Source organism: Lepidothrix coronata, unplaced genomic scaffold (genome assembly GCF_001604755.1).
Source record: "Lepidothrix coronata isolate B3197 unplaced genomic scaffold, Lepidothrix_coronata-1.0 Scaffold79, whole genome shotgun sequence".
NCBI classification, from domain to species: Eukaryota; Metazoa; Chordata; class Aves; order Passeriformes; family Pipridae; genus Lepidothrix; species Lepidothrix coronata.
This window is the reverse complement of record NW_016690259.1, coordinates 31,199-58,617: the sequence shown is the minus strand read 5'-3', so window position 1 is coordinate 58,617 and position 27,419 is coordinate 31,199. Positions and strand designations below refer to the sequence as shown.

At 40.6% G+C, this 27,419-nt stretch overlaps 1 protein-coding gene across 1 annotated transcript; it reads right to left on the bottom strand.

The window, feature by feature from the left end:
- Positions 1-27,018, bottom strand: PKD2 (polycystin 2, transient receptor potential cation channel). Its single transcript, XM_017820159.1, has 15 exons — positions 26,805-27,018; positions 19,052-19,165; positions 16,576-16,709; positions 15,969-16,219; positions 15,025-15,249; positions 14,240-14,468; positions 12,238-12,408; positions 10,946-11,127; positions 9,821-9,941; positions 7,302-7,400; positions 6,221-6,342; positions 5,506-5,623; positions 5,085-5,248; positions 4,134-4,281; positions 1-3,175 (listed from the first exon to the last, which is right to left on the bottom strand). Exons 1-15 carry the CDS (start codon positions 27,001-27,003, stop codon positions 2,942-2,944), a joined length of 2,511 nt encoding a protein of 836 aa, XP_017675648.1. The 5' UTR covers positions 27,004-27,018; the 3' UTR covers positions 1-2,941.
- Between the last annotated feature and the right edge of the window lie 401 nt (positions 27,019-27,419).

The following is a 27,419-nucleotide window of genomic DNA, read 5'->3' as shown; positions in this document are numbered from 1 at the left end:
GTTTATAGAGAATATAAAATGTTTATTAGGAAGTAAAGTGCTCAGTTTTACAGATCAATCCATTCTTGCTCATTGTAGAAGACTTGCATAATTAACAGCTTCCTAATAAGATCAAACACTGTATATTACTATGCAAAAATCTTACTGTTCTAATAAGTAACAAATGATATTATAATCTAAAATTGAAAGATGTATTAAAAACTATTTGTAACACTTTTCAAGTGGCAATGCACTTACAGCAAGGCCCACTGTCAACACACAGGGGTACCCCATGAGAACTTATTGCACTTCAAGATGAAGTTTGTTATTAAGTAACGACACGTTACAGAAATACATCTCAACAAATAAAGCTATGAATGCAGACATTTTCATAATAAACATATAGTACAAATAAAAGATGAATTTACATTTTGAAAGATACATTTTTACAGGAAGCCCATGCAAAACCATACTGACAGGTCTAAGTGTGCTTTCTTTTCCCCCAGGAAGGCCCTGCCTCACCAAAAGCGACCACTGGATCACTTCTGCACACTCCTCAGTCCCTGTTGCCATAAACCTCTGCATGCCACATGACTGACAGGCCACAGACACAAACCTCAACACAGGGTACCCTTAAGATCCCAGCTGATTGCTGGACAATTCAAGTTGAGTCATTTGGCCAGAGTCATTGATTTTTAAATACTATCATAGCATTTAGACCCTTGACCCTAGAAACCCAACACCAATTACATATTACACACATGCAATTGGTCAGTGTGCCTCAAAGTTTAAGCTGTAAGCCACATCACATACCAATACACTACACATTCTGGATATGAATATAAAGATAAGCCTCTGTATGTTTAAATTGCTTTGGTATTTTCCTTGAACACCAGCTGGCCATGTGTACAGCTAGTGCTTCTTTTTGGTTTGTTTGTTTGAAGTCAGAAATGCCACTTCAACACTGAAAAGTTTTCTCAGAAAGATTTCTACGGTCCAAAGGTTTGATCAATCAAGGGAAGACAGAGCTTAGTCCCAGTGTCTTCATTCCATGCATATGCCCTACCCACTGTGCTGTTTTGGCAAATTGATGGGAACTCTTGTGGAAGAGTATGAATATCTTACTAGTACAGGACAAAATAACTCACAGAAAGAAAAAAACACTTCACAAGAATCACGACCTGTTTTCCCACATAATTCTGTTCTCTACAAAAGGCTACTATGAAATTCCAATCTCCATGCTGAATTTCCTCCTGTTCTGCCTTCCATTAATTATGTTTCTGTGCATATGGTTTCTCATAAACTCAAAAAAGGGAAAGGCACAAAGTCTATTTAGTTTTAGCAAATTCTCTGGTTAGAAGAAAGGCAGTCTGAGTCACTGCACATCCAGCCAGTGCAGAATATATGGAACATGTAAGCTTTGCCTAAGCAGTACTCCCACAAGAATGAGGAGCTAAACCCGGGCAACAACTGCTTTTTGAAACAAAAGGCACCAATGTAATGTAATATGTGCTACTTATACTTTGTTAAATAGGCATTTTTCCCCTATATACCCTACTAATAGCTAAGATGCAATTGATTGTGTAGCTTCCCATTATCCTTTTCACCAACTCTAAGTCTTTAAATACAAGACAACTGCCATCTTCAGGAAAAAAGCACCATTGACAACTTCCCTCCTAAACCAGCATTCGATGTATGGAAACATGTTGCTAGGCAAAACTCCAAACACTGCTGTCTATATTTCTATAATGCTTTCTATAGGAAACCAACATAATTTCAGTCTCGCATCTCCTTTCAAAAACAAAGCTTCTATGACACAAGAAACAGAGGAAATTAAATAGTAAAAATCTGTGATCATACTACAAGCATCATTCCCAAAGGAATCATGTGTTGCACCTCAGCAGAAAAGCATATGCAGAAATGTACCTAATAGTTTTACAAGCGCTTCCGTTAAATGTAAATACAGATTGCAGAGTTGAGATGTTATTAGAACTTCACATGGCACAAGATCAGATTTTCCCAGCTGTCAGCAACTTCTCTGCCCCCTTCCCACACCCACAGAAGAATTAGTGTTTTTGAATTTTGTGTGCTTGTAAATAATATATTTTCTGCAAAGTAGCCATATTTGCCCTAGAACCTCTGCAATATTTATCCCAGGAACACTTAAATCATGAAAACATGGCATTAAAAAATGGACACTTTGCAACATAGCTGAAAATTATTATGTTAGTTGGGTGTGAAGAGGCAGCTCTCAAATATTACTTCTGAAATGCTAATTATAATGTATTCAGTTTCTACTACAGAATTATGTAATTTACAGTTGTACAAACTAAGTGCACTTTCTTCTTTTTAAAGAAATGTAGTACTTCTCAGAAACAGGAAAATGTTAGGTAAAATGTTGGTACACCAAGTATAACTCAGAAAATCAGATAGCAACTCAAATTTAAAAGAAAAAAAGTGCTGTTTTCTCTCTTTGAAAACTGTCAGCTGTTACAACGAATCAGAAAATAAACTGATGCCATCTTCTTTTAAAATTTGCTTTTAAAATAATTTAAAAATCATATTTTCCAAGGGAAAGCAGAACACTCATAGCCTTTCATTTTAGAGTGCTGCCCACAGAACGTTATTTTGTCTGATGCTTGCAGCCCTCATGAAAGTATTCCCCCTAATACATGTATGGAATCAAATTTCTGTCCCGGTAGATTTTGTCACACCTGATATCCATTCTGTTTCCTGCATTTTTGTTTCCAGGGCTGACAGTCTCACTGCTGGTAACCCAAACATGACACATGGCTTACATAGGTCTGAAAATGACTTATGAAGAGAATATTTACTTTTGCCCACCAATGAAACTTGTCTTAGTGGTCTGATCAGAATGATCACCTCATGCTGGGAAACAGTGTAGTGTATTTGCTGGCTGAATACTGACCTGAAACATTTGCAATCACCGATGAAGTTAATCCTACATGTGGATGTTGTTCCCCCCATTTCCTCCTCCCCCATCAATACCATCTGACTGGGAAGAAGATGGCCGAGAGTTCCTCGAACGAGGCTGGCCGTTCAGTCCAAGTGGTGTTCCCAATCGATGGCTCATTTGGGATGCAGTATCATCCGACTCCCAGCGCTCCAGCTCCTCTCGTACAAGTCGCTCCATTTGTTCCCTGTGGATTTCATTGTCACGGCCCAGTCTCTCATCCTAAACACATTAAAAGACACAAGCTGGAAGCGCAGCTTCCGAACTGCAGGCTAAGCAAAATCCATTGGGAAATTCTTACACCACTCAAGTACTTCCACAGGCCACTGGAGAAACACAGCTACCACAGTAAATCGTTTTATTTCCAGTGATGTAATGCCCAGCCTGTCATCTTCACTTAGGAAAGCACAATTTGTATTACCCTTTTTGTATTTAAATCTACCTCTAGAAATGTAAAATATACTGAGAAGAGCACACCCATGAAGAAGCCCCACCTCAAGAACAAGTAACACCCAGGATCACCGTATCTGTGACAGGGCAATTGCAAGTCTGACCTACATAACCCACCAAGACAGTCCTCCTGATAACACCCACCTCCCGACAGCCCTATTCTGTGTGTTCTTGCTCCCATCAGGAAGCCGACAGATTTTAGCATCCACAGAAATAACATGTTTTCTCCCACTGTCCACTTCCAAAAGGCCCCCAAGAAAGAGAAGGTGAAAGGGGAAGCAACAGAAGTCAGGTAACCCTGGTGGCAGAAATGAGCTGCTTCCCCCTGCCACACACAATCCCAGAAGCAACATGGGAGAATAAGAACAGGCAGGGCCTGTTGGGCTGGATCCCCAAGACTCTAAAAGTCCATAAAATTGTATTAATCCTAACAGACACTAAGGGATGAACTCCAGCAGCTACTGAATATCATGGGTTTAAATGGTGACACAGGCCTGCTATAAGACAGGTTGTCATACCTGAAACTTGGATCATGTCCTCAAAAATTAATGTTTTAAATTTTATGTTTTCCTAACATATAAGTGGAATCACTTGGCCACTGCCAAATCACCCACCTCACCTTTTCCAACACTCCTTCAATCCTCCCTCCCCAGCCAAGCGTTAGGAAGAAGTGCTAACAGTAAGGAAGCCATGCAGCTTGTGACCAGACTGGAGAGAGTGGGTTCCTTACCTCTGTCACTCCATCTAACAGTCTTCCCAACACATCCCTCCTCTTTATCTTGGCTCTCTCCATTGCCTCGAGCTTCACAATCACCGCATCGATTTTGGAAACAATGCTGCCGATGGAATGCTCCATGCGATCGACCCGCCTCATGAGTCTGAGGGCAACAAGTGGGAGCTTCAGTGACTCTGACATTTCCCAGTCAGCATTGTTCTAGCATGTCAACACACAGAGCAGATAAGGATGAGACACCATTTTTATTCAAGAGCCCATCTGACTTCCCACAAATGAGTCCTACTGTCCAGGAGGGACAACGTACACTAGAGCGTGAAGACAGAACAGGGGTAAAAGCACATGGGAAAAAAAGTACATATTTCTCTCTGTTTTCATTGCTTTTAGGGCATCATCATAAAAATTTTTTCGTTCCAGTTACATAGTTCTTTACTCATCTAGTATCATTATAATTAATTCATATGGAGATCTATCATTTCAGACGAAATACACGGTCACAAGTAATTTAATTTTATTAGAAACAACAGCTGAAGTTCTCACTGAACCTAGAAAAATCTCGAGGTTTTACTACTTAAAAAAACCAGAAAAGTCTTCTGGCGCTATTGTAACATGACCATTTTATCTGTCTTTTCAATGACTAGGTTTTAAGGACATGGGGGGTTTTGCTGTTTGTTTGTTTTTTTTAATTTGTTTATTCTAATTTTTCATTTTCTAACCAATTCCCATGAGGCTCTCTAAAGCACTTCCAGTTTAGATATTATTTGAAAGCTACTAAAAGGTGCAACTTCTGCACCACAAAAACATAACACTTTTTTTTATTAATAATTTAATACTCAGAGTTACAGGAAAGAATACTATATAACGGAAAAGAGAAAACCCACAAGGAAAAAAAAACCAAAACCCCAAATCCACCATGTGGATTTGTCCCCCTCAGAAGGATAAACTTACACTTGGAATTCCTCATAGGAGACCCCACTAGAGCTGCTGCCCCTTCTCCTGGAGCTGTGTCCGCTGTCTTCATCCTCATCCTCCTCGGAGTCATCCAAGCTCCGGGGGAAGCTGCGGCTGCTCAGAGGACGTGGCAGAGAGCTCCTATCCAGGTCCAAATCCTCCTTTGTGAAAACACATGCCAGAGAGAGAGAAGATGTAAAAAACTTTCACCTGTATATGGAGGATATGGTGGTGACAAGGTCAAAGACCTCCTGCCCTCCATCAGCTCCCCTATGCCTTTTCACAGTGCTGCTCAGACAGCCAGGGATGACAGCAAATGTGAAGGGCAACAAGAGGATTCTTCTGAGGCAGCAAACCAGCACGGGGAGCAGACTGGCAGACAGTGCTGGTGGCACAGCACTCCTAATGCTGAGCTCACCCTCTCTTTTTCCAGATCATCTCTCATCTGCTGATGTTCATGCTCTGTCAATTCCTGGTCCCCATCCTGGTCATATTTGGTAAATATTGCTTCAATCTCTGCATCTGTGTGCCCCTTCCTGAAAAGGTAGTAAAAGCAGTTCCCTTACTTTCCATTTTTCAGATGCTGAAAGAATCTTTAGTATTAGAAAACACTTCATTTCAGACAGACTTTCATCTGCAAGACAAAGACATGACTGATCCCAGCATTGCCTATAAATTGACAACATGGATAAAAAAACCCTCGCTCCTCACCTTTCATTAGTTTATAGCACCAATCTCCCCTACACGGCACCCTGCTCCTTCCCAACTATCCCTTCCATACCTCCTTGATTTGTTCCCTTTCCCTGGACTCCTGCCTGTTCACAAACTTCTTCAGTGGTCTGACGGAAACATTACCCTTTCCTCAAAGGTCTTAGATCTCTGCTTCCTCAGAACCTTTTCCCCCACAACAAAGAAATTCAAAGAGGTTGGGCCCTAGAGCTCCAAATCCTTTCTCTAATGTGGGATGCTGCCCCAATGCAGCAAAACCAGTGACAGTGCAGACTGCAGGGGCCATGTGTCTTTATTAGTGTAGTCTTGCCACACCACAGAAGCTGAAGAAAAATCACTTCAAAATCTTAAGATCACATATCTCTGGGAATACTACTCAAGACAAGCAGTAAGAACTCCCTTACCCTTTTAGATCTTGTCGGAGTTCATCAAAATTTAGTTTTCCTCCACCTTGTCTCAGACTTTCTGAAATGTCATCAACAGTAGTCTTCTTCAGTTTAAGTTTGATCATGGCTTTATTGTAGCCCTAAAAGAGAAAGTGAAATTTTAGTGTTTGTAATGAAATGTTAAGATTTGATTTCTAATAATTTTTTTGATTACAAAAATCAGCTATACTATCACTCAGTGTGTTCCAAAAGTCCTGCAAGAATTTGTGTCTTCCTCCAATTTATCCATCTTTTATTTCAGCATTTAAATACCTTTGCACTCAGAGGTAAGGCTTTCATCATTCAATTTGCAATTCAATTACTGAGTAGGAATGGAGTATTTTGTCCCACAAAGACACCTTTGGCAGCTACTTATAGTTTTAAACAATGCTGCAAGGTACAACCTGCTGCAGTCATTTTGCTTATCTCTCATCCTTCAGTTGTAGGAATGATTTTTAAAAGAATCCTCATCCAAAAATAGTAGCACTTTTCACTGCTCTGTTCTAATAACAAGTTTAATAAAAGTCTGTGTGGCTGCTCATGCTGAGGATGCGTTTAGACATTTGTGACCATGGCACAGCATTGCATCCATGCCAGAGCACATGCACGTGCACATGTTTTTCCTCAACTAGGATTTAGGTCAGGCTCCCAACTTTGTATTCAACAACCTTACTGACAGCTGCTTCTGGGAGCTCCCAGCACATTAGTCAAGATTTGCCTCATCGTGTTGCCTGAAATGGAGTAAATCTGAATTCTGTGACCATCCCAAATATAAGTTTAACTTCATCAGTTCAATATTTCTGTACGTATCTAGACAGAAAAATCCTATGTCATATTCAGTAGGCTGATCATTCTAAGCAAAGTCTTAGATGACTAAAATACATTGTGATGGAAAGTTTTTATTCAGTTAATTTACACTCAGCTCAGATTCATTTATTTTAAAAGATGTGTATTTTCATCAGCTGCTGCCAGTTTTACTCTGTACAGTTTATGTAGCATTTTATGAAATAAGTTCAGATGAGAGCAATAAGACATCAAACAAACGAAACATTACTTTTACCTTTCTGATAAGGTCAGACAGTTCCATTTCTGCCTTCTGTTGTGCCATGTCTGACTTGACTTCAGAGTATGTATCATTGATAATGGCCAAAAACATGTTCTGTTCACAAGAGAAATCAAAAAGCCCAATTTGAAATTTCAACAAGTCTGAGCCCTACTGCTCCTATGACTTATACATGGATTTTTTATACATGTGCAGACCTGTATATGATTTTTTTTTTAAAAGTCCAGGAGAAAATGGTGGGGTGTTTAAAAAGCACTAACATCAAGAGCTTGATATTGAAATACAATGTGTGCTGCAGTATAACAACTTTTAATCAAGACAGTTATTAATATAACTGGAGAATTGATTTCTAGAGAGGCTTCACACCTACACACAGCAGAGGCAATAAACCAAGCCTGTTTAATGTTATATGTATGTTTGGCCCTTTACTTGGCAAGGCCAAACTTACATGGGTAACAACTATGAATCAATCAAGGCAACACAGCTGGCAACAAAAATGCCCGAGGAATCAAGTTAACTACTCATCCTGTAATAAACAGCACAAACAAAAGGTTCTTTTCTAGTTACAGCTCTGTTTGCATTTCACACTAAAGATAAAAACCAAAAGGCTTAAAATCAGACACTACACTTGGCATGTATGGCATCAACTCTGAAAAGAGCTTGGTCACTCGTTCAGAGAAAAGAGAAAATACTGGCCTCACTACCCCTGTAGCAAGCATATAACTGACTTGAGCCATGCTGTCATTACTGAAAGGTTCCTAATGGACATGGAGTAAACATCACTGAGTTGCAAGTTGTACATTCATGTTCAAGAAGAACTACTAAATTTACTGGCATGTTCAATGTGCCACTCTCATTCAGAAAGGCTGTGTTAAACCTCTGTTTCCTCATGGACTTAAAAAACCTGCTTTAGAATAATCTTCCAGTGCTGTATTCTTCATGCATTCTTGCCCAACACCAGAGAAGTAAGAGGTAACTTGACTACTGATTATTTTGCTTTCAGCTGCCCAACATTAAGAGTTGATGCTTTCTATCCATCTTCCCTAACTTAGTTTCTGGGTCTCAGACTGGTCTCCAGGGGCTGACATCAACATATCACTCCAAGCCAAACAAGAGGCTGTACAGATATTAATAAGCACACAAATTATAGAGAGTATTTTGGATGACCTGCTGTGACTTCACAGTTCTGCTGCCCCTTAGAAAAAAATATTTCTTTCCCTTACTGGACACTTAAGACGCTGTTCCTCTGGAATTTGTGAGGCAAACACAAAACCTGCCTCATTTGCTTCTTTGGCCAGAGAGACCCATGTTATTTTTCTACTGGCTACTGGTCCATCTCACTGAACACTTAAGATTCTCTGCTTCCTTAGTAGCAAACATCCAGGATGAAGTCTTTTCCCACAAATTAAATCTGAATGCCATTCCTCATCTTAAATAATAATAATAATAATAGAATGCTTCATTAAGTCCAAGGGTCATTAAATAACTCTGAAAGTTATGATGATACAGGACTGATGTAAGGTTAGTAAAATCCTGCTCTAATACTTGATGCCTTATCAAATCACCAAAACACACACAGTTTGGGGAATGATCTGAAGCTTCCTGCTCAGATAACAGCTTCCATCTGGTGCTATCATAAAAAATAAAATTACTATATATTGTTAGTACCAAACTAACTGAAAAGTACATCCAGGTAGAAGATACCAGAGCTCTCCAGTTGTATTGACATAAAAAAATTAATTTATTGGTATCCTAGGTTTCTAAGAGAGAGGTCTCCTCCCTCCATTTTGTTGTATAAATTATCAGTAAGACTGTAACATGGATTCAATAGTAGTATTAACAGAGTATACAAAAGATGAGTAGTCACTCACAATACACTCACTGATTTGTCAGCAATGCCTACATGCTGCCCCTCAGGTAAGCTGAGCTTCTTATAATGCTCTTTGAAAATTGTACAGGTAATCTGCATTGGGAAGGGGAGAAAGACAGGGGCTACTCTGCCCTTGAGAAGTAAAAGACAGAAGAGAGGCAAACCTGGATATCTGAAACCTGCTGCACTGCTGATGAACTAGGTTCTTCTAGCAGAAAATCTGTGTGTTGCATGCATGAACCAGGCTGTTGTAAACACAGCCAGTCACACATGAGAGCACTTTATGAACCAAGAGCCTGTACAGCTACTACAGGTACTTTTCAACAAAAGATACAGGTTTGCTGTGTATGCCAACCAGGCACTATTCAGATTTTAGAAATAAAATTCTTCACAATAATAATAAGAAAAATAAACATTAAAAAAACATAGCGTGGAGCACTACATGGGAATGACAACATACAATGCAAATCTATTTTAAATGAAGCAAAAAATGAAAGAGTGTGTAACCAGCCATGTAAAATTCAGGCCCCTACATGGGCCACACACTCACCATTATCAGAAAAAGGCCCAAGTAGCAGTGGGAATCAAAGAAAAAGCGACACAAAAATAGCCACCTGCCCACCCCACATAAACAAAGTGTACATACCAAAAGAATGAAGAACATAAAGAACACAAATGTAGTGAAATAAATTGGTCCCAAAATTCGATTAGCTTCTTCAACCTCTGTGAAGTTGAAGTCTCCCAAAATGATGCGGAACTGAGTAAATCTTAAAAAAACAAAACACATCCAGGAGTTGAAGAAAACGTTTTTGGAGCTGTGCAAGGATACTCAAACTACTTTTTTCTAACAGTCTGACTGATGGGCTGCAGAGAGGCTTGCACTACTCTAGTACTTTACCAGGCACTGCAATAACCAGTTCTCAAGTCCATCTCTAGGCATAACCAAACTCATGGTCAGATGCCACACACACAGAACAAAAGCAGGGTGGTTACCTCTGCTTTTCAGTTGCTTGGGGGCAACAGAAGCAGAGCAAACCAATGATTACCATTATGGAGCCTTAAGACCCACTACCATCTCTCTCACGTACATACAACCCCAACCCTTTCCCTCTAAAGTTGTCTGGACAGTGCCAAGGCTGGAAGAGGCTTGACATTTTACAGCAGAATCAGCTTATTTCAAGTTCCTCCACTTCTCTATTAGGGGGGCAGGGGGAATTGGTTACTGAACAACCTGTTAATTGCCTCAGTTACAATCAGGTTATGTTGTAGCAAATCAATAAAGTAAAAATGATTAACAACATTATATTAAGTCCTGTCACCCTCCTGTATTCCAGCAGATGCTTACAAATGTTCTGGTTAGCTAAGATAGACTCCATTTGAGTCAAGCAACTACAAACACTACTCAGGAGCACAGCCTTATTATGCACCCAACATTTCTGTAAGCATGTAACTGCTGAACACGAAGTCATTGCTTTCTCTGGGAATGTGACCAACTGCTGTAAAAACCACGTCATTTCCACCAATGAAAACCTACCATTTTTAGCTCACTGATCTGACTATTATCTGACAGCATATTTTTAATCTCACAGCAAAAACGTTTTCTGAGCTAAAAATTTTAAAAAAATGCATTTGCTACTGGGCTACATCAACAGTGATATGTCTGCAGCTATCTATTTAGATGGATGTCGTGAGGATTTGCCTCTGATAAGGCAAGCAGATCCATTTACCAATGTACTAGGAAATTCTTTGCATTTTTTATACCTGTACTTACATGCAATCCTGGAAAGTGCTGAAGTCATCAATTTGAGTGCCAAAGACAAGATAGGCCAACTGAGCATACGCTAAGAAAATAATGAAAAACATAATAGCAAAGCCAATGACATCTTTGACACAGCGAGACATGGTAGTGGATAACTGACTCATCGTTCTGTTGAAGTTAACAAATTTGAAAAGCTGTTAAAAGAAAAAAAACCAAGAAAAACCTGTAAAGACAAGGAAAACAATTTCTCAACACAATTGCTCTCCTGCCTTTTACACCAGATGCCTTACTGGATATGCTTGGAGACAAAGTCAGTTAATTTACATTTAGAAATACATCACTTCCTAAAAACACTGAGGCTTGAAACGTGTGGAAAATTGTTTGAGAAGGCAGACTTCTTGTTTGGGTGTGGGGTTTTTTTTCATTTTTCTATTTGGTACCCTGGCTTCAGAACAGCATTACCAAAACACTTACAAAAGCCTGTTTATCCATCTTTATCTTCAGTGAAGATGGCTAGATATGAAGTAGTAAAATACAACAAAAGCAGATCTCACAGCTTTGATTTGCTCCAAGCAGGTGGCTGAACTAGAAACTTCCCAAGGTCCCCTCCAAACTGCATTATTCTGTTACTCTGCAGTTTACCATTACTTCTTATAATGAGCCACTTTATTTCTTAACCATGATGCAAAAATTAGATCTTATGAAACAGTAAGAGACTAGCTAACTTGCTTGATGAATCTAAGCATCAGAGTTGAAATTCACTTATCACTGATCTCACATTTCCCCTGTTAGTTTATTAACTAAATGTTCCTCTGCAACTTTATACATATAGAGGGCAGAAAATGAGTATAGGCATGAAAAGAAGCATCACCGGAAAGAAGTTACTTTTAACTAAAGCAATATATATATTGAGTTTTCAAATTAATTGGATTAGCTTTACCAACTCTTCTAATGATTCAGAAGTTTGGAATAAATGATATGGGCACGGTTTAACCGGGTTAGGGTAAGGCAGTACCCAGTAAGAATTACTGACTTAGCAATCAACGAATAATAAAAACATTTCCTGTGCTTGCTGACAGAACACTAGCACTGACTATATCATCCAGAGTTTAACAAGAGCTGACTAAACCTGTGGCAAATTACAACCTTGCTTTTCATCTGCAAGAAGTTACTCCTGTGTTCTGACTTTCTTGCATGACCAATTTTGGGAGAAACACAACTAAAACTCAAATAATGTATCATGAGAAACTCAGAATACTGCTTACATTCCAACATTAGAATAAGGATGTGTGTGTTAGAGTTACCTTAATCCAGACAAAAAACACGGTGACTGCAGTAATGTTGTTCAACTGCATTTGCCAATACGCCAAAGGTTCGAAATTGGGGAATGAGTTCTGATCTTCCAGCAGCTTCTTCAGGAGCATATCAACAGTTGATGTCCTGTAAATGCTAATTCCTACAGCTACCACAGAGAGCTGAGTGCAAAAGAAATGTACAAATTTACAAAAGGTGATTAGGATTTTAAACCAACTTGTTTTAGCCACATACGTCAGAAAATATTAGGATATGAGGAACTTCATGTTATTTATATATAACTTTATGTTATTTATGGCACATTTATACCATAAAGTGAGCTTTGAGTAAAAGCAAACAATACTGTTTTCAAGGTGTTCTGACTACAAAGATAAAGTTTCAAACAGAAAAGAGATTGTACAGAGCCTAGGGAACACAAAACAAAAAAATCACTTATATAAACTTCTCAGAGTCCTTCAGGGTCAACCCCTCTGATCACCAATCCCACTAGTGCTTAGAGCCAGGCAGCTGGAGGGGCCAGGTTTCACTCAGGAGTAATTTACCAGCCCAGTAGCTGCTGTTTGACATGGGATCCAAACTACAATTTCTGAACATATCAGGAAATGCATTTCACAAGAAAATCATTATAGTCCTGGACTACAGATAAATAGTCTGGGAGTGAGAAGATTTGGAAGTCATTTCCTTGTCAGAGTTGAAGGACAAGATGAGAGTGACACCTGGCAGTCTCAGAAAAGTGAAGCTGTCACAGAGAAGAAAATATAAGGAAGGAAATACGACAATTCAAAAACACAAAAGTGACAAGAGTAAAGAGCAGAAAGACAGCAGTAGGCAAAAAGGCACTACAGTTTCTCCAGAGTACAGACCGCCCAGTACTGCCCAGAACAAGCTAGAGCAGAGAAGCTGCAGTTCTACCATACAGGTAAGGTTCTTGCTTTGACCTCTGCAAATGTGCTGTTCATTAGTGTAAGTGAACACTTCACCATGTAAGCAGAGTCATAGGTACATAATTCTGAATTTTTTTATGCCCCTCAGGCAAGGTATAAACGTAGAATTTTGACCCTTTGTGTGAATGAATTTTACACTCACACTTGAACATTCTTCACTGACTGTAACAGCCAAGCATCTTATTCCTGCTCCCACCATTAAGTATAACAAACAGCACACACTTCATGTAAACATCCTCCAAAATTTAAAAAGCACTGTGATGCAAGTATGATTTCTCTGGATTACAGATACTAAATTCAAGACTTGAAACCTTTGATTTATCCAAGCCTGAAGATACAAAACAAGTGTGGGACTGGAACTATTTCAGCACTTCTGGTTTTGTATACTTTTGGTAAGAACAGCTTGACATGAGTCCAGAGAGAATTATATTATGCAGCTTTAAATCCAAAATTCAGATTTTCTGCTACACCAAGAACTGATGTGTAACACTGTCCACTGAACCGAGAAAGCAACCCTGACAGCTGCTAGCACTCTACAAGTTTGAGACACTTCTTCAATTTGGTATTAGCTGGTGAGTATTTAATACCACAATAAATCTCTTTGTGGTTCTTTGCAAACACATTCAAATCCCAGTCCCATTCCTCAAAATGCAAATCACTACTTTAAAGCGGATGATTTTCTTACTTGAAAGCCAGTGCATTAGTCTGTATCAGATACATACAACAGAGGGCAAGTTTGTTACCTCTGATAATGGCTATGCCTCTACAGACAAATCCTGAAAAGCATGATGGACAAACACTCTAACTTTGCACCAGGATGCAAAGGTTGAAACCACTGAAGACAGAACAACTGAATTTGCAAAACACACCAACATTACAACACAGACTAAAAAAATCTTATTCAGACTGAGCAGCCTAATAGTCTGTAAGTATCATTCCTAAAGACCGTCCTATCCCTTAAACCCACAATAGGAATACCAAGTCACCAGTACCTTCCACAAAGCGCATTTTAGAAAGCAAGTTCAGCCTTATTATAAAGATCACTTACCACAATGATAAGGATATCAAGGCAATTCCAAAGACTTCTGAAGTAGCGCAGTCTGTGAATGTGAATTTCTAAGATCTCTTCCACCATATAATAAAGAACAAAAAGACAAAATGCCATTTCACAGGCTGCCAGGAAAAAATCAAAAGTGGAGATGTAATGAATCAGCCTCACTGGTTGAAACTGCCAAGACGTAACAAGGCCTCCAGTTGCTGGAAACTCCACCAACAACCTGCATTTAAAGAAAGGCAAAGAAGAAAATACTTAAATATACACAGAGCTGATGAAAAGCACTACTAAAAGATACTTGGTTTTATTTATATAACTATTTCAATAATGGAAACAAGCCCACATATGATTCAGAAAAGACACCACACAAAGGTGTAAACACGACCATGCTCAATTTTGAGTAAAACCCAAAGCTTTCTAGGAACAGTGAGAAAACAGAGAGATTTGTTTTCATTTCTATCTGTTTCATGGTGTCTAAACTAAAGACTGATGCTGTACACCCATGTATTTACTTGACTAAGCCGACTCACTAGAGGAGTCGCCTGCAAACTGCACCCAAACCGCTGTGGCATCAGGAAAGCCAGGACTGCCTCCAGATGGTGAGTGCAGACACCACGTGGAGTCTCACTTCTGCGACAGGGAGGCACGTCCCTGCAGTCATCTGTCTCCTTTATACAAAACATATGCTCACCCACGTCCTAAAACAAAGCAATCACAAGAAAACCCCAAGTCTACAACCCACGCTGTGCAACTGAATGCTGCTGTGGTTCTGTTCATACCTGACGACGCAGAACAGGTTGATGTTTGCATTGTACACAGAGAAATCAATGAAAGCTGCTCTGGTCCCTCTGTCCAGCCACAGGTTCTTCTTAAGGCTAGCAATCTGCAGAGCTGTCATTTCTCTGGTCCTTGAGAGGTCTTGGTAATAACCAGCCCCGCTGTATGTGGCAATCAAGCCCCAGTGGCTGCTCCCATTCAAATCCTTCTCATTGGTATATGTCCAACTAGTTCAAAAGTAAGTGAAGCAGAACACGTTGGTCTTCCCACCTTCAACTTAAAATTAACAAAATAGAAACCAACAAAACCTGACCAAAAACCCTGTATCAGTTACTTAAAGCTGCTTTAAGAGGTACTAGTTAAAAGTTTTGATGTACCCCAGAGAAAAAAGAGTTCTTTTGACAAACACAATAAAATTAAGATAAAAAGATGTGCCACAAGTATATTAATTACAAAACCCACTCACACAGAATTTCTGTCCTCAGGGAAACAAAGAAACTGGCATTTACATAGTTACATTCCACCTCCAAAACCTTTTACAGTTCAACTCACAAATCATCCTCCAAGAGGGGCAGTGTTATTCCTGTTTTTAGCCAGGGAAGACAACTTGCTGAAACCCACTGCAGGAACATAATCTGTGATACCAGAACAGGTGAGGTCTGCAGTGCTGCGCTCAGAATGCAGCATGTCTCCCATGCACAGCAGCTACTGATGGCACAGGGACAGCTCCTGAACTCAACGGGATCAGGAGCACAGTCCTCTCCAAGTCTGGAAGGTTTCTCCAAGAGCAGAACTGGCAGCTGCTCTGTATTCACCTGGCATTACAGACAGAACATACAAAAGCAAATGCAAAGTTGCCTCTGCCAAGTGACTTAGTGTGTAATTCAGCATAAGCCAGGTCAGGAAATAAGGAAAAAAAGTCTGCGTCTACAGGAATACTACGTACGCGGTTCCATTTCGAAGTCCAAAAGGAGCAGTATCCTCATTAGCTACAGAATAGACATCATAGCAGTCTTTGATTTCATCCTTTAAATCTTCAGGTATTGAGCACGAACCATTTCTGACTTTCAGCTGCCGAATGCGAGGCACCCCAAGGAGCAGGTTCTCATAATAAATGAAGCTTTTGTTTTCTGCCATGGTTTTGTTGTTGTACCACATCTCCCAGTAAAGACCATCGAGCAAAGGGCCTTCTGTGAACTGTGGAGGATGACAGAATTTTATTTGGCACGTTGCCAGCACTGTTTTTATAGGCCTTCATTTCATGGAGGTGTTAGAATTGCAGTTGATAATTCTACTGACAGAAGGCCTTACTTTATCTGTCCTCAAAAGACATTCCATCACCTTGCCCCACCCTGCCCCACCAGCATGATCTGCGTTCTAAACTTTTAAATATCAAAGGCCTACTTTGTTCCATAGCCTTGACATTGTGCACATAGATCTTCTTGCACAAACCCTACCATGTTAGAAAATAAGATCCTGCAGTTAAATTTAGAGGCCATGACAGGACAAGCAAACCACAACAACAGAGATATAAAAACTTGGGTTTAGATTACCTTCCAGAAGTCATCCATGGTGGACAAAGTTTTGAAATCAGTTCTCTCTGTTTTTGATACAGGTGTTTCCAGGAAGAGCTGCGACATAACCCTTGTATAATAGTACATACTGGAACTCACCGTCCCATAAGTCACTGCAAAAGATTCGGTAAGAAGTGAGAGATAAAGGAATGAGGGAAAGAGAAGAAAAGTAAAAGAACAGAAAAAGGTACTTTGTTCTGCTTTGAATACATCAGACTGCATTTGTACATATTTTGTACTAGAATTTTTAAGCTTCAAACCAAAACAAAATCCACATCAAGCACCATTTATCTGTCAACTGTTACTGAAATACAAAAAGCAGGGAAGATAGAATGACTGATCAGTTTAAAATACTCTCTTTCCTTCCCACACCTCATTCTATTGTTAATACTTCTACAAAAGCTAACCTCAAGAAAAACATAGGCATGATTCAGCAGCCTGAAGAGAAGCAGCTACTGCCTTCTTAGGTGACTTGTGCTATCCAAGGCATGATGCACAGAGAACCACTGTGGATGGCACAAACCCTCAGGAGAACTATGCCCGAGTTGAGCAGATAATGACAGTCAATCAGGATATGGCAGGGCCCTGGGAATGACACTGGCAGCTTATGGTTAGGCAATGAATCTCCACCCCAGATGTGCAGTCCTTTCAAGAGAAACTCCGCACAGGAAATAAATGACCGCGTGTTACTTCTTTTCCTCCCACTGGGCCAAGCATTTGGATGAGAACCACAGAGTATAAATTATAAAATGATGTACAAAGCCAAGATGGCTTGAGAGAACAGTCTCTGGTGTGGATATGGTTACTGCCTATAAATACTTATAACCATTTTAAGTCTAAAATTCAGAGGAGTCTGAAAGATTAGGCCTAAAATGAATAATCGCTGTCAGTATTGACAATTTTATAAAATGTTTTCTTTAGCAAATGTTTTCTTTAGCAACCACAGAATAAGAACTATTTTTAATGGAGTTCTGCTGTGGCACATGGAATCTATCACATGACTGTGCAATACCTGGATTCTCTCTAAATATGTACTCTCAAAAACACAAGGGAACAAGAAATACCCACAGAATTTAGCCTGCACTGGAAAGCTCTCTCCTAGAGCATGCCAAGCCACAGACCAGACAGACCAGACAGACCAGACTGTCCTATAGTTATTGCTTATGTGTAAAATAAAAAGGATAGCACTTAAAAAATACTAATGAGTTAGCAATATCTCTAGATATTTAACACACTACATTTTTCCTTTATTCTGTTTCCAAAAGATCTTTTCTTGTAGCAAAACAAACTGTTAACAGCCTGTTATAAGTCAAACTTTTCCCACTGAAACCAATTTCATTTTAATGCTACACCTCTCTTGGTGGCACAGCATGTCAGCCTCAAGCAGTCTTACGTTACTTCATAAACCTGCACTAAGCATTCTTAACGGACTCATGGAGGAAAAAAACTCATGATATTTAGTATATAAACAGGTTTGCAGTACAACAACAAAACATTTTTGTCAATGGTATAAAGTTTGAGGCTTTTAGTACTTCTACTACATTCAAGCAGGGCAGACTTGCTCTCAGTCAGTCTACCACTGTAATTTTGCATCTGCTTTTCTGCTCCAAGATTCCCTCATCACCTTCTTGTATTACAGCTGATCATAAACAACCTAATCTCAGCCATTTAGAGCAGAACTGCCCACACTAAAACCTGGAGAACTGAAAGATATCAGCTTTCCAAAGATGCACTAACTCGATGCATTCAGATTTTGCTGTTGTTCTCCCTAGCGACCAAATAAAACATCTATTTCATAACTCCATAGCGGGTTCTTTCTTGCATTGTAGATTGAATTTTACTCTGTTCTGTGTTCTAGAATGTTATGATACTTCATATGGTATCAAGACAACAAAAAAAATGACACTTAAATCACAGAAGTCTCCAGCTGTGATCCATATACACCTGAGTACTGAAACATCCAACATCACGTAAATACAGATTACCAGATATTTCTAAGTTGCCAGCACTATCTCTGCCTTTCCAGCTACTTAGAAAGAAATGTTATTCCTAGAATGATCTGGACATAAGCTTGGTGATGAATTTGAAACTTGGTGATTTAATCTAATGATTTGCCCTAGATGACTTAGTCCTTCTCTTCATATCTATCAGTTCCATTCAGTGACTTCAAAATGCATGGCATTACACTGCAATGTGGTACTACAATTAAAAAATGCTCTCTAAAACCAAAGAATATTATCATCCTGCTTGAGGATTCCAAACTTGTTAAGGTACAGAAAGTTGTAGTGTTTTCAATCTCAAGCAACAACCCATGCACAGAAATACTTGCTTCCAAACATCTGCCTTGACATCTGCTCATTAATTCTTCTCCTACATCAAATAACCTTCATTCTGGAATCACAGACAGCAAGGAGATAGTGCAGAACTGGATGCATTAGTGCTGAATGGTACTTACAGACACACAAGACCACAAGGAAAATCATGTAAGTAATCAACTCCCGTAAAATGCTTTTCAGATATCGCTCTCTGCTGGTGTTGTTTTCTTCCATGAGTCTTGTCCCCCACAGACCTTAAAAGGAAAACATATATAATGATGTGCCCAAATGTCTGATATTTGACACACAAGCAACATAATAAGTGCTGTTGAAAGCTTAACTTTTGTCACGTCTGCTACAGGTTCTTCTGTGGATTTTAAACTGAGGTAAGTTTAAGTAAGAACAATTTCTTTCATAGACTGAATGGGGCCCAAGGCAGTATTAGCTACTCATGAAATACCACAACAACTTAGGAACAGCTCAGCAGAACTCTAACAGAATCTGCAGAAGATTTGCCAGAACTGCTCTCACTTAAGACCACATGGCATGAAGATAGATACAAAGGATATAAAGACACACAGAGAGATAGCCACTGTGATATATAAATAATTGTGATTCATGAAACAAATGGGTGATTACATCCAAATAAAACAAACGGATCGTAAAACTTAATTACACCCCCATAAAGAAATAAAACAGACCCTTACAAGGTCAAGAGGCTTAACACCTCCTTATTATCCTAAGAATAAAATACAGTAGAACTTTAAATCTTTAGGCGCCTGTTCGTCCAAGAATGCATAAATTATGACCGGTTGTAGAGATAACCCTTTTAGCTTTAGCTGTAAGAAAACCCATATATTAAATACTTAGCAAAAACCTCAAGAATGTATATGTATATGATATAATTAATATGCATGAAGTAGCTAAGATAAATACTAAATGTACCCTGTAGTAGGGGTGTGCAGATTTGGGAAACTGGTCCCATTTCTGTCACCCAGCCGGCTGCTTGCTTTTACCATATAATAAACTATTATTCGAAACTTACAGAAACTCAAGACTTTGTTTATCACACCATCCTTCAAGAAATGGAAGTGTAGTGTTTTGGGTGTGGGGTTTTTTAGTTTTCTTTTTTTTGTTTTGGTTTGGTTTTTTGTTTGTTTTGGTTGGGGGGTTTGTGTTTGTTTGTTTGTGTTTTTGTTTGGTTTTGGTTGTTTGGTTGTTTTTTTTTTTTTACATGAAAAGCATTGTTAGATCCCGGGAAGTCACCGCAGCACCAAGCTTGACAGAATTCAAGAAGCATTTGGATGATACTCTCAGGCACATGGTGTGACTCTTGGGGATGGTCCTGGGCAGGGCCAGGAGTTGGATTCAATGATCCTTGTGGGTCCCTTCCAACTCAGCATATTCTGTGATTCTGTGAAAATGCATGTTCATTATCAAACCTTTATGAGTAGTCTTAACTAACTTTCCATGTGACAGGAGGATACATGAGTCAAACGTATTTTTAAAAACACCCAAATCATAACCTTCCTCTCCCAGACAGGCAAGGCATGTTCAACAGAGACACAGCAAGGATCTTGGTGAGCATTTCTACACAGTTTCTTTCCCTGCAGAAAAAAGAGTTATCATTTAAACACTAGTAGCTGCCTGGGGGCCTCTGGTGGTCTAGTGGTTAGGGTGCAGGACTCTCATCGCTGCGACCCAGGTTCGATTCCCAGCCCCCCGGGCAGATGGAGCTCGTCAGCCCTGTGAGGCAATCCATCTAAGAGAAGGTCACTCTAAACAGACCCAGGNCACAGTTTCTTTCCCTGCAGAAAAAAGAGTTATCATTTAAACACTAGTAGCTGCCTAAATGAGCAACTCCCATCTAAGCTGTCAAATTGAGCAACAGTGTTAGCTGAACTGTTTCTGCCTGCCACTCACTTCATATCATACTTGACATTCTGAAGTAGATACTGTAAGAGAAGCTATTGATAGGTTCCTTCCTAAAGGGTAACTGAAAAGCAAAAGGACCTTTTAAATGGAGTCCCTAAAAAAAACAACCATCTTAAAACAAAAACACAGTAACCACCATACTTATTTCCTATGCCTAATACAGAACAGAAAAAAAAGGTGGAAACAGCTGCTGATGTTCAGATCAGAACTGCCACTTTCAGGGAACTTCTCTTCATTGAAGCCTAAATAAAGCAAGGCAATTTGACTTTAATTTATGGTGAGAGAGAAAACGTATAAAAATAAAAATTCACTCTTACAGAACCACACTAAACTTCCATCCTTTTCAGGTGCTTTAAACAGCCAACCTTTCAAAACACCCCTTACGTTCTCAGTAGATGGAAATGAAGTAACCTCAAACTCCCTAGGAAAAAATCTTGAATCCATCAAACATACCACAGTAATTTGAAGTCAAATGGAACAGCAACAAGGGACAGCCAAAACACATTATAAAGCTGTCAATGAAGCAAGAGTTCAGTCGATCTGCAACCACTGCTGTAAAACCAAGACAAAGGGCTAATCTGCCTGTGGCAGACCTTTGTTTGCTAACAAAGAGATGGGAATAAGAAGCTCTTCCCTCGACCTGCAAATATGAGGTTTATTCAGAAAAAAATGTTAGGTGTTTCTAAAAGAAAAAAGAAAAAAAGAAAGAAGCCTTTCAGCTACCACACTTCTAAGTTGTGAGGTAAACAAGTAAAATTCTCTTGCATAGGCACAGCGAGCACTAACAGTCTTAGAATTAATCTCTGTTCGCATTCCTTAATTAGTAACTTATAACCTTCACTAGTGTCAGCCCCAAAATAAGAGAGCTTTTTCAAAGCTTTTCTTTAAAGCCAAGTTTGAAAAGTTACATATAAAGACTGCAACTTTACTACACAGAACGCCAAATCCTCCCCATTAGGTCATTCTTGAAAACACAAACACAAATCCAGGAACACTTACAGAGTTACTAATAATAAAGAACTCCACAAACTCAGCCTCTAACACAGGACTACGTTGCACTAGCAACCCTCATAATAGAAGCAGGAAAACATTACGGACGAGAGAAAGAAAAGGCTGGAAGAGCCAGTGAGCTAAGCTGGCGAGAAAGCCAAGTCCTGGCTGTCAGTACATTACTCACCAATAAGAAATGTGGTGAGCAGAAGCAGAAAGCTTGCAAACTCAAACTCTGTCATATTAGACTATTGTCAGGAGTCAAGTCAGCAAAGACTGGCAGAAAGTTACATGTGAAGAAAAAAACCCAACCAAACCACACCAGAGATCATATAACGATCTTTGTGTTAAATGAACTCTGAATTTGCCCATCAGCCAACTTGAAGCTTTCATTAGCTGTTACATTTTTACAACATATATATTATTCCCCTTTTTGCCTTATGAGAATACTGACTTAGATGCATCAAGAATAGTGGAGGTAAGCATTGCTGGATTTAAGTTGACAATCTGCTGCAAGCCCCAAGAACATATTGTTTCCTTATATAAATTTACTGTTCATCAACTATCTATGTAATTCATTTATCAAACAGTGCCACAACTAACAATCTCTCATACTCATTCTGTATCTCAAATGGCTTACTTGAAGAGTATATAAACTCAGAAGAGTTGCCAAAAAGTAATTATAAAAAAATAGATGAAATTTCATTGTACAGTAAAAAGTCTAGTTTGTTACACAGGAAATTGAAATCTTTCTGTTTACACACATATATGATGTTTTATATACATATGCATACATACATATATACATATACATATATGTAATATATATAATGCACACATGTAATATATATAATGTATATGTACTTACATATACACATATGCCTTTATAATCATAAAGCCAAGTTTCTAAGAAGCATATAAAGTAATTCAGATTTATGTAAAAGTCCTAAATTCTGAAAGAGCTCAGGCCAAGATACATGTCACTAACTAACCTGACTGCCTAGAAATTCTGAGGAAAGAATGAGACTGGGGGAAAGAAAGGAAAGTGACCCTCAGACAAAGACGCTTTGTCTGAAAACAACAACAAAACACAGTCTCACAATCCTTAGCTCACGCTCCCTAGTAAGGTACAGAGCCTGCAGTAAAAATGTCATGATGCATTCTTCATGAAAGTAACAATCCATGAGTGACTGGGACAGATATTTGATACCTTCATTGAACGAGAACTAAGAAAACCTTTCAAGAAATGCCCAACATAGGCAGTATTGACACACATTAAGACATGGCAGCTCTGAGTAATCAAGTACAGCTCTGCAGGGTAGGTTAGATTACCTTTCCAGCCTGGCTCTGGAAACAGACCTTGTTTTTACCCATCAAAACTTTTGATAACTTTCTCCTTAATAGAGTTGGATAGTCGGCCCCTCCTCTCCTCTCAGCATCTGGGATGTCTGCTGAAGAGATCTGCAAAACTAGAGGGACTAAAGTCACTTCACAGAGACTCTTGTTAGAATCTAAAAAGAATCCACAAAGAGAAGAACCTAAAATACTGGTAGTCTGAAATAGCTGACTTTCTATTCACTTAGTGACTCCTGCTACAGTTTCCCCAACAGTTGCAATTACCAAAATCCCATTATCTTAAATCCTCTCTGCATTTTTCTTATTGACAGCAAGTAAAGTGTAAGCTATCACTGAATATCCTTCAGTAAAGAGTGAAAACTTGTTTAGCCATGGTAGCACTATCACTTGTGATATCCAAAGGATTAATCCCTCTTGTTGAGTTCTGCCTAGTGAGATGGAATTTCATTAAATAAATCTATGCTAACTTTCCTCTAGTCATCTTGAAATAAAACTGAGTGCACCATTATCCAGTCTTCAAAGATCCTCATGGTTATCCATGGAATGTCAAAAGAACTATGGAGTGCTCTTTCCAGTATTAAAACCTCAGTCATCCTTGCAGTGCCCTGTAATAATGTCAGGCTTGAAATCAGCACTTTCACTGCGTAGCACAGTGACCACATTTTCAGAGAAGGTGCTACCTATGCCACAGGCAAGTATGGCACCCTGCAGTGCCTCCACAGCACCAAAGTCACACTCAGACATTTACTGTGCCCATGAATTTATAGCAACATTCCCATGAAAGAGCCAGAAATGCATCTGTCTACTACAGTAACCTTAGCTACACTTGCCTATAGAGACAGGTCTGAAATCAAAAGAAACTGTGGATAATAACCACTCCAGAATAAATACACTTCAAACACTCCTACAATAGGAGTCCAATTTTTTTCATTTTACAGCTAAAAATAGAATACTACCAGTGTACAATGACTGTCTCAAACTGCAAGAGGCAGCTGATCCATGGCCATTAGAGATAATATTTTTCTGTCTTCTTGCATTGCAAGAATGTGTAACTTTGCAACCACTCCCCATACAACACACATTTGATTAATTGGCTAATGCCCAATGGAGAAGAGATTGCAGTTGAAAGGACGCACAATGCTACCAGGTCAAAAGTGGCCCTCACCTCTTAGCCTGGAGGCAGAAATTAGAAGTTCAAGCTACAAACACACGTCAGCTTCCAAACTGGTTATTCTAGCCAGAGATATATTGCTTTTAGGCAGGAGGACAGGCAGAGGATCCATCTATCAGAGCAGGGCAAGAACATCGCTGGCAATATCTGCTTGATGCTGATGCCACTGAAGGCTCAGCCGCACTCATTCTGCCCAGCACAGCACACAGCTTCACCAATAGCCAGTTCTTGGCTCTGCTGCTTGCTCAGCTGAACAAGATGAATATATATATATATATGCTTAAAAACAAACAAACAAACAAACCCCAACTGCTAAAAACAATATACTAAAAATAAACATTCTTCCTCCACTCATAAACAACCCTGTAGATGCAGATAAACAGATGATTTAACAAATCATTTCACCAAGCCTTCGAACAGTAGCTCATGGCAGTGAGTCTGTCTGTCTGATAGATTTTCTTTCCATCTGTGAATACTCTAACTTTACACAAGTGACATGTTATTAAGCTCTGTTTTCAGGTTCAAAAGGGCTCAGAAATCAGCACCAAACTCAGTCCTAGTGTGGGTAATCTGTTTTGAGTATTACTGCACAAATCATGACAGAGAACCAACAGTAGCAACTCATGCCAGATTATTACTAACTCAGTCTCACTCACCTCATGTACAAACACTGCTGGTTTTCACCATAGTTAAAAACATAAACAGCAGTTTTCTTCTTGGCAAAAACCAGTATGAAGGGAGCATGTGAATAGTCTACTTAGATAAGAATTTTTATAAGATGACTTTACTTTCTCCACGTGAAGCAGCTCCTTTCCCAGGCAATTACCTATCTCAGCAACAGACTAAAGGAAACACACCACTGAAGACTCCAAAACACAGTGGTGCCAGTTCACACATAACGCAATCACTATTGGTATTTTTCCCGGTCATTCTGATCTCTTATTATGAAGTGACTTGGGTCATTGAATATTGTCCCAGTAAAATCTACTGAAAACATGCTCTATTCCATAATCTCTGCAAGCCTAACTTGAATCTAAGACACTGCAATGTTCAAGAGGGATTTGTTTTGGTGCAATACAGCTGAAGCCAAAGAAATCATTATAGCAAATGATCTTTGAATGCACACAAAAATCAAAGAGAAGGCATATAGGATATGCAATAGCCTAATTTACAAATCCTTGCTTAAAATCAAGTTTGTTTTGATAGTGCTGCTGATGCTGTGCCAGCCAGTAACAATACTATTTACCCCTTCAGAAAGTCCATATTTTAGAAGAAGAAACTATTTTCTAAATAGGGTTTACTTTTCCTGCAGCTTTGTAACTTTAAAGATCTTGTCTGGCACTTAAACAAATGCTATGTTTAAAATTCCCATTTTGATGCTGACATTTTAAGCTTCTCTGAAAAGGAAGGGGGGGTTTTCAGTGTTCCCACAACCCTGAATCCAAAGAACTCCCCATCCACCATTTTCTCTGATATGTCAAATCAACCCTGTACAAGGCCAGCTCAGTGCAGAGTTAATGCAGTAAGCTTAGAACAGCACCTCAAATGTGCACCTCAAAATTCAATGTGCACTCGGTTTTACTTTAAACTACGTCCCTGGTCCCAGCTGTGCATCAACAGGCAGCTCTGGACTATCGAGGGCAGTTTCAAGGCACTGTACAATAGTGCAGAAAAGCAAAAGTGAATCAAACACCTTCCCAACAAACCCACACCAAGAATCCTATTCTGTCCTAAACACCTCTTCTATCGGACAGGGGAAGCCGAAAAAGAGAGGACGACAAGCATTCTGCTCCAACTCTCCCAAGACCTGGCGTTGGGTCAGAAAGCCACATATATCCAGAAACTATCACAGAATCAACTAGATTGGAAAAGACCTCTGAGACCATCAAATCCAACCTATCACTTAACACCACCACGTCAACCAGATCACGGCACTAAGTGCCACATCCAGCCTTTTTTTAAACACCTCCAGGGACAGTGACTCCAATCCATCCCTGGGCAGCCCATTCCAATGTGTAATCGGGATTCCTCCTTACGTCCAACCTAAACCTCCCCTACGAGGGAATGTCTTTCACAAAAAGTAGCCAGGAGGAAGAGCTGGGAGGCAGAGAGGTCTAAACACTCCACGGTAAAGAAAGGAGAGAGCTGCGGGTGCATTTGCATGTGCTGGGGGGGCATAACCGGGAAGGGGATCAGAAGATGGATGTGCACGAAGAGACGGGGGACACAGAGAGGCGTAAGGACCGATGGGAAAAGAACACGGACAGAGGGAAAAGAGGGCAGGGAGCAAAGGGGTGGGTGGACAACAGGCAAAAGGGACTACGAACAACTAAGCGTTCCTCCGAGCGCCAGCCGGCAGGAAGCGGCACAGGCGCCGCACGGGGCCGGGAGCGGGGGTCAGGGCGCAGGGGTGCGGGGCTGGGGCAGCGGCTCTCCCTCACCTCGCAGCCTCCGCGCCAGGCGCTTGGCCCAGGCCACTCTCCGGGGCGCGGCGCCGTCGGGCGGCCCCGGGAGGCGGCCCAGCCCCTCGGCCCCGCCGCGCCCCGCGGGGCCGCGCCGCGCCCGCCGCCCGCCGCCCCCGGCACCGCTGCCCAGCGACGACGCGGCGCCGGCCGCGCGGCTGCCCCACTCCACGTCCATCTCCAGCACCGGTCCCGCCGCCGCCGCCGCCGCCCCGTCCTCCTCGGGCTCGAAGCCCGGGTTGTCCCGGCTCCAGGCCTGCCGCGAGCAGGCGGAGAGCGGCGGCGACGGCGGGCAGGAGCCGGCCCGCGCCGCCTCGCCCAGCCGCTCCAGCTCCAGCTGCTCCCGCCCGCGCCGGCAACCGCCGCCGCCGCCCGCCATCGGCCCGCCGCCGCCGCCCCTTCCCCGCCCTCCGGCGGAAAGCCCGGGGTACGGAGGGAGATGTAGTCGCCCTGGCTCCCGGCGGGAGCGGCGGCCGGGACCTCCTTCCCGCCCTCCTCCTCCTGCACTCCTCCCACCCTTCCCTCCCCTCTCCAAGGCTGGAAGCGCCCAGGCGAGCCGTGCGGCGGGCAGACCCGGACCAGCGGTTTCACATC